This window comes from Hylaeus volcanicus, unplaced genomic scaffold (assembly GCF_026283585.1).
Source record: "Hylaeus volcanicus isolate JK05 unplaced genomic scaffold, UHH_iyHylVolc1.0_haploid 11664, whole genome shotgun sequence".
Classification (NCBI taxonomy): domain Eukaryota; kingdom Metazoa; phylum Arthropoda; class Insecta; order Hymenoptera; family Colletidae; genus Hylaeus; species Hylaeus volcanicus.
In genome coordinates, this window is record NW_026532741.1 from 459 (window position 1) to 8,976 (window position 8,518).

Below are 8,518 nucleotides of genomic sequence, written 5' to 3' on the forward strand. Positions count from 1 at the left end.
GCGCAAAGCAAGAGTTTCGAAGCGATGACGAAAGTAGAAAGAAACAGTTCGATGAAGAAGGAAGAGGGACTGAGAGTCGACGTTGGCAAATGTAAGGATACGGGATCGGGATCCTAAGCGCGATTTCGACCTCAGTGAAATGACAACAGTGTAGAGGGACGCTGTTGTGAGAACGGTAACATCGCAATTGTATCGACGTCACGTTAGCAGTCGTCCTCAGTAAGCGCCATCTCCTATCGATTGTCTGAACTAAATTTGTGACGTCACTTGCTCTGTATTATCGTCAAAATGGCGGAATCTCCTTTTTGGGAATGCAATGCTTTGCCCACAGATTTTGTCCTTATATGAGCATACTTTTGGCTCAATGAGGGCTCATTCCAAAGAGGAAGGTACAAGGAATGGCGCTCTGGTCGTCGTTCGAGTCACAAAATCCTTTTAGTAACCTAAAAATACAACTATTCTGCGGAAGTATTTTGCTCGATTTTTGCTCGACTTTGGACGCTCATATTATTAAATGAGAACAATTTGGACGCCAAAATTTCGCCAATATATCGATCTTTTTGGAATCCAGGCAGTCCTCGATAATTCGCTAGGACAGTAATTTTACATTATGCGCCGCCTCCGAAAAATGTGCATTGTATTTATTATAATGTATTGAATAATTTAACCAAATTCATCAAACGACGGTGAATAACAATGAAGTTTAAATAGAAATTATTTCACACTTTTCACTGCATTTTCCCATACTTTTAAGCAATTGTATCTAGAGCTAGTGCGTATTCATATACATTAACTAGAAATTATTTCATGCTTTTCTCTGCACCTTTCTCGAAGTCGGTTAAATTTTTTTCCAAAAAATTATTTTATTTCACTCTTTTTAGTAGCAATCTATAACCAATAGATTTCATGCAATAACAATAGTTATGAGCAATATACAGGATGACCCAAAAACGTTGGAGGTCCTTGAAAAGGGTGGTTCCGGAGGGTGGGGCTATTTGAAACAATTTTTCCTTAGTGACAATGGTGTTCGAGGCTTCGTTAAGGAGATATTGACAGAAACCTCCGACCAATCAGAGCGCGAGTATGTCGGTGGAGCGCCTGCGGTAGCGTAGGCTACGTAGGCGCTGCACCGGCATACTCGCGCTCTGATTGGTCGGGGGTTTTATTTCTGGAATATGTCCTTAACGAAGCCTCGAACACCATTGTCGCTAAGGAAAAATTGTTTCTAATCGGGCCCCCCCCCCCCCCCAAACACCCCATTCAAGAACATCCAACATTTTTGGGACACCCTGTATTGTTGCAAATGGGATTATCAGGAATACATATGAAAGGATTGTTTGCGTTTGGTAAATTCCTTATTGAGCTACACCAGAGCATAGCAATTTTGCACCAACAATGGTTTCAAACAATGGAAGTGTCCATACATTTTTGCAAATAGGAACATCACGAATTCATCTATCATGAAATGCGGAAAATTCCATCTCGATCGCTTAATTCCGTGCCGAGTTTCAGCAAAGAAAAGGAATTTTGCAATAGTAATAGTTATAAACAATTAAAAAATTCATAAATTTTTGGAAATGTGATCATCGCGAAAACCTGTACGGCCGCAAAATGTAAGGGATTTCATCGATTTCAGGCCAAACATACGTGAAATATTACGCTCTTTGCGATAAAAAGTGTTATAAAGTGGTAAAAAACAAAGTAAGGACAAATGTTTTGTTATGGGACCAAATGGCAAATGCTCTCCTAGATGCAAGAAGTTTCAATCTGATTGGTCCATGCGTCTCGGAGTAAGAAGCAAGACAAAATTTTTCTGTTTTTTAAAAATACGGTTAAAAAATGACAACTCACAAAATGTTTCTTTTACGCGACCAACTGGAAGAAATATTCGACAAGATGCAAGAGGTTTCACTCCGATTCATCAAGCCATCTCGGCGTAATCGGTGAACAGACATTAAAAAAAAAAAAATATATATATATATATATGTATATATACATGTCAAATTGAGTAACCTCCTCCTTTTCGAAGTCCGTTAAAAATTGACAGTCGCAAAGACAGAATTTCAGCAAATGTTGACGGAGGGCATAATACAGCCATCGAAGAGCCAATGGGCGAGTCCATTACATATGATAAAGAAAAATACTGGTGAATGGAGGTTATGCGGTGATTATAGGAGGCTAAACAGTGTTACAGTGCCAGATAAGTACCCATTACCACATGTACAGGATATCGTCCATGATTTTGATGGTACCACAGTATTTTCAGTAATAGATTTGCGAAGAGCATATCATCAGATACGAATGGCACCAGAGGACCAGCCTAAAACAGCAATACAACCCCCTTTGGATTGTACGAATATATGGTAATGCCGTTCGGATTGACAAATGCAGCACAAGCCTTCCAAAGGCTAATGGATGTGATACTAAAGGATTTACAATATTGTCGATGTTACATTGATGACATTATTGTAGCATCAGAGAATGTGGAGCAGCATGAAGCACATCTGCGAGCAGTGTTCCAAAAGCTGGAGGAGCATGGTCTAACCATAAATGTATCAAAGTGCCAATTCGTACAGGAAGAAGTGCAATATTTAGGTTGTAGAATTAACAAACTAGGTATCGCTCCTTTGGAAAAAAGGGTTTCAGCGATACAGACATACGCAAAACCAACCACAATTAGTGAGGTAAGAAAATTTTAGGTGTACTAAATTATTATAGGAGATTTCTTGCCAATGCAGGGGAGATTCTAGTACTGTTGAACCAAATGCTCAAAGGAAGATAACAGGCCAGTCAAGTGGACAGAGAATGCAGAAAAAGCCTTCGACAAATGCAAGGAGTTAATGGCAGCAGCTACATTGTTGCATTATCCAGTAAAAGGAGCAAAATTAGCACTCACAAAAGATGCTTCAAATATTGCGTTAGGAGCAGTGCTGGAACAATGGAATCAAAACAAGTGGGAACCACTAGGGTTCTTTTCTAGTAAACTGAACAGAGCTCAAACAAGATACAGCACATACGATAGAGAGTTGCTGACAATTTATAAAGGTATCAAATTTTTTAAACATTGGATAGAAGGTAGAGACCTTATGATCAGAACGGATCATAAACCCCTCGTGTATGTCTTTCAGCAAAAAGCTGATAAGGCAACACCGAGACAATTACGTCAGTTAGACTTCATTGGGCAGTATACAACGAATATACAGCATGTGACAGGAACGATGAACAATATTGCAGATGCACTGTCACGGGTAGCAACTATAAATTTACCAGTTTTAGTTTCAACAGAATAATTAATTGAAGAGCAGAAAACAGATGAAGAACTGCAAAATTTAATAGGAAGACCAAATCAAATGGACAAATGGGGTATTAGAAAAATTGCCATCAGCGATTCCAATAAACATATATATGCTGACATTTTTAACGAAACAGTCAGACCATACATACCTAAAGCCTTAAGGAAAAGGATTTTCGAGGCTATACACAATTTGTCCCATCCAGGAGGAAAAGCTACGAAGAAAATTATAGCAAAAAGCTTCATGTGGCCATAAATGAGAAAAGATATTACCAATTGGGTGCGTTCTTGTTTAGATTGCCAACGAGGGAAGGTTCACAGACACAATAAAAAACAGCCACAGCATATTGAAGTTCCAACTGGAAGGTTTGAACATATACACGTGGATATTGTGGGACCCCTTTCACGATCCAAAAATTTTTGATATTGCTTGACTATAATAGATAGGTTTACACGTTGGCCTGAAGCGATCCCATTAAAGGACATATCAGCTGATTCAGTAGCAATAGCATTATATTATATTGGATTACAAGATTTGGAACGCCAATAACAATGGCCACAAACCAAGGTACTCAGTTTGAATCCTTATTATTTAAATCACTAACCAAATTATTGGGATGCAATAGAAACAGAACAACACCATATCACCCAGCATCTAATGGATTAGTAAAAAGATGGCACAGATCATTTAAAAGAGCCATCATATGTCATAAGGATAATGAGTGGACAGAAATTTTGCCCACAGTACTTTTAGGTCTGAGAACGAGTTTTAAAGAGGATATTAATGCAACAGCAGCTGAGATGATATATGGAAGCAACATACGCTTACCAGGAGAATTGTTCGAGCAAGGCGAAAGAAGTGAACCAGAACATTTTATTAATAAATTCCGACAATATATTAAGAGAATTAAACCGATTCCAACCGCTTACCATTCCAGACGTAAGGTATTCACTTATAAAACGTTATATACATGTACACATGTTTTTGTCAGGATAGATGCTGTAAAAAAAACCATTGGATCCACCTTACGAAGGGCCATTTCAAATTCTAAAAGATTATCAGATGATGTATTTCAAACTAATTATAAAAGAAAACCCACAAATATATCCATCGAGCGATTAAAACCGGCATTTACGGAAGACGTGGGAAAAACAAGCGCAGAAGGATCAAGAAGTACTGAACTTAGAACGTACGCACGAGAATAAAAAAATTTTTTGGAAAAAATATATAACCGACTTCGAAAAACATTAAAACTTCAGTGAAAAGTATGAAATAATTTCTAGTCCATTTCTGTGAATAGTGAACAGCTCTATACATGTAAGTGCTAAAAGTTTGACAAAACGCAGTGAAAAGTATGAAATAATTTCTAGTTCGTTTATATTACATATTATTCAATAATATATTACCTTTCTATTTCCTTTATATTAAATTATCTTAAATAATCTTTTCGTAGTCGGCGCAAAATTAAAAATATTTAATTCCTGCTTGAGTTAGTTTTGGGTGATGGCGGCAATGAAGGTTGAATGCTTTTAATGTATACATGTATACTGTCTTCGTGAAAGTCCAGGTCGGACCCCTGGGCTTGTTGATGGTAATAGACTTCCCCAAAAAAAGAGGACCCAAAAGCAAAACTCTCTACAATTGCTCATGACTAGAGTTTTACGTTGTTTCGAAGTACTTGCCTAGATGAAATTTAATAATGGACAGAGCTTATCTTTCCATTCTCTTTCCTGGTCGGCTGTGTGAGGGTTCGTTAGAATAAGAAACCCTACCAGTGATCACTGGTACTAATAATCAGTTATTAGGCGCCTATTTGTCGTTTTAGAAACCCATCACCTTCGTGCGGGTGCAGGTATGACCGTATAGCCTAGGTACTGCTATACGAGCCATAGGTACTGTCCTATGGAACGCTCAGCCAGACAATAAATGTCTACGTGAAAGTACTGTCTGCGTAGATTTGGAATAGTTTTTGGTGGAGACGCCGATGGAGAAAAGTGTTAATGTATATGATGTCTAAAGTAAATATGATAATAGCAATAATTTAAGGGCATAAGTTTTGTCCCGCCGACAGAAAGTCAAACTAAATTTGGTAACTTTTAATGTAAGTAATTTTTAATTTTGCGCCGACTACGAAAAGATTATTTAAGATAATTTAATATAAAGGAAACTAGTAATATAATATAAACGAATTAGAAATTATTTCATACTTTTCACTGCGTTTTGTCAAACTTTTAGCACTTACATGTATAGAGCTGTTCACTATTCACAGAAATGGACTAGAAATTATTTCATACTTTTCACTGAAGTTTTAATGTTTTTTGAAGTCGGTTATATTTTTTTTCCAAAAAATTTTTTTATTTCACACTTTTCACTGTCAATATTTAAGCATTAGGCTTCATGCAACAATAACAATATGAGTAGTATGAAATAGCAAATGGTATTGGGCAATGGGTTCGGAGAGTATCGCAATATCCCAATAACACCACTGGATTACTTCCAAGCACGCATTCTGAGCAACGACAGACGATTTCAACGAACAGATTACTTGTTCTTTGCACTATCTGTTGTTGAATATTACCGCGCAAAAGCGTCTCGGTATCGTGTAGAATGCGCCAAGGGGAACACACTCCAACTGAACTAATAGATAATATTCACCTAACCATGAGAAACATACGAGGTTCGGCATCATATTGGAGACGATCGTGTTCCGAGCTAATCGCCATGGTGCGAAGTCTTGGACCGCCGACATGGTTTGCTACATTTTCCTGCAACGATCTGAATTGGCCAGACATGTTGAAAGCGTTCCTAATATCGGAAGGCCGTTCTTCCGAGGAGGCTGGAAACCTCACATTCACAGATCGATTGAAATTAGTTCAAAGATACCCAGTAGTTGTAGCAAGACAATTTACGGTACGCGTTAACGCGTTAATGCAGTATATAAAGGGCACCCAATGCCTAGGCGGCGTTGTTATCGATTATTGGTATAGAATCGAATTTCAAAACAGAGGGAGCCCGCATTTGCACTTGCTTATTTGGTGTGCAAACATACCGGATTTCCTAACCAACGAAGGGGTCAATGTTATCGAGAATGTTGTATCGTGCTCAATAGAAACCGCGGAACAAGATGTAAGTAACATAGTTGAAAAAGTCCAAATTCATAAACACACTAATACTTGTTACAAAGATCGAAATAATCGTTCGTGTCGATTTGGTTTTCCCAGACCGATAAGCGAACGAACAATGTGCCTAGGTCCTGACGACACACTTGCCAACAACGGACGTTTCTGCGTACTGAAACGAACTGCGAACGAAATAATGGCGAATAATTATAATCCCGCTCTTTTAAAGATATGAGACGCTATTTTAAAGATTAGTGACAATGTCTCAAGTAGAGATGTTATGCGAACGAAGAAGAGTTCCCTTAACCGGAAAATTTGAGGATGGAGCAGCTGTAAGAATATCCCAACCATAAAATTAGTGGATGAATATAACACCAAAATGTCTGATAAATTAGCAAAATCACGTCGAATGTATGTCATCGATTCAATAGATGAATCTCGCGAGGCAGCTACTTATGGAAAAAGACCACCACAAGGTGTCATACCTGCAAATGTAAATAACTGTGGCGGACTTTTACATACAATATTGTTAGCCGAGGGATCGCGAATCATGCTACGACGAAATATATCCGTTTCTGATGGTTTGATAAATGGCGCAATGGGACTAATAAAGAAATTTATATGGCCGGCACTTCGGCGAGATCAGCTGGAACAGGGAGAATTGCCGGACTCTGTACTTATAGAATTTGACGACAAATCCATTGGTAACAGGTTCAAAGATATCGACGGATACATTCCAATCTCCCCAGTAACCGCAACGTTTCAAGCAACAAGAGGTTATGGAGACGTCGAACGCAGGATGTTCCCACTTATACTAAGCTGGGCAGTAACGGTTCACAAATTACAAGGGACAACGTTAGATAAAGCTGTAATCGATCTGGGCAAAAAGAATTTTGCTAAAGGTCAAATGTACGTTGCTCTTAGTCGTGTTAAAAATTTACGTGATCTAGCTTTATCTGATTTAGCAATAAATAAAGTACTCAATAAACCGCACGACGAAAAAGCATTAGCGGAAATGGAAAGACTAAGGCGGCTCTTGTTAATACAGAGAAACACTCCAAATCATCTCCCAGCGAACGAAACACTTGGAAACAACTGAAGTACACTTTACCTTTAATCATCGAGATATTGAGAACGCCCACATTCAATTCACCAGCGATTCATTACAAGCAAGGTAATATTATTAAGTAATTACAACATAAAATATATACCAAATGGATTACGGGGAAAGCATCCCTGAACCTGAATCGCTAGATTTCATGTTTAAATATTTATAGTTTACATATTGTTTGTAAGTTCTTTGTTTGTTTGTCTGTTTGTAAGTCAGACCACCAAGATAACCTGATACAGCATGTGGAAGACCCCACCCCGGGTAATAAACAATAAGAAAAAAATAGGAATTTTGCAATAACAATAGTTATAAACAATATGAGAAAAATAGAAATTTTGCAATAACAATAATTATAAACAAAAAGAAAAATCATTTTTTGCAAAGTGATCACCACGAAAACGAGACCGGCAGCAAAATGTACTGGGTTTCATCGATTTCATCGAATTCAGTAGGAACATACGTGAAATAGTACAATTTTCGATAAAAAGTGCAATAAAGTGGTAAAAAATGGAAATAGGTCAAATGTCTTTTTAAGCTTTTAAGAGGCAACGAAGCCCCACCAAATGCAAGAAGAATCAATCCGATTGGTCAATCCGTTACGGAATAAGAAGCAGTACAAAATTTTTCAGTTTTTTGCGAAAAAAACAGGTAAAAAATGAGAAATTCCAAAATTTTTTGGTAATCGAGCCACCTCGGAGATATGCTCTACAAGATGCAACAGATTTCATCCCGATCGGTCAAGCCGTCTGAACGTAATCGAGTAACATACATAAAAAAAAAAAAAAATATACGTGTCGAATTGAGTAACCTCCTCCTTTTCGAAGTCGGTTAAAAAACTGTGAGATTCGCAGTTTAACATTTTAAACCGCTCGGAGGGGAGTGATGTGGGGTAAAGAGAAAAGTTCTTAGAGCATAAGTTACCATCTAGTTTTTAAGTTGGTAGTATGTAACATGGTACAAACTGAAGAAAAAGTAAAAAAAAAAATAAGCGACTC

At 37.7% G+C, this 8,518-nt stretch overlaps 1 protein-coding gene across 6 annotated transcripts; it reads left to right on the forward strand.

The window, feature by feature from the left end:
- The first annotated feature begins 1,344 nt into the window (after positions 1–1,344).
- On the forward strand, positions 1,345–8,512 carry LOC128882416 (ATP-dependent DNA helicase PIF1-like). Of its 6 annotated transcripts, none has more exons than XR_008458404.1 (6): positions 1,345–2,363; positions 2,473–2,684; positions 2,775–3,045; positions 3,129–4,482; positions 5,715–6,419; positions 6,515–8,512. XR_008458404.1 is itself a non-coding variant. In XM_054134014.1 (2 exons), exon 2 carries the CDS (start codon positions 6,792–6,794, stop codon positions 7,509–7,511), a length of 720 nt encoding a protein of 239 aa, XP_053989989.1. In that variant the 5' UTR covers positions 4,632–6,419; positions 6,515–6,791; the 3' UTR covers positions 7,512–8,512. The 6 variants fall into 6 exon arrangements, 1 of the variants encoding a protein (XP_053989989.1); XR_008458406.1 differs by having other exon boundaries at positions 1,366–2,363; positions 2,473–3,045; positions 6,515–7,586; positions 7,736–8,512; XR_008458405.1 differs by having other exon boundaries at positions 1,367–2,363; positions 2,473–3,045; positions 6,515–7,586; positions 7,740–8,512.
- The last annotated feature ends 6 nt before the right edge of the window (positions 8,513–8,518 follow it).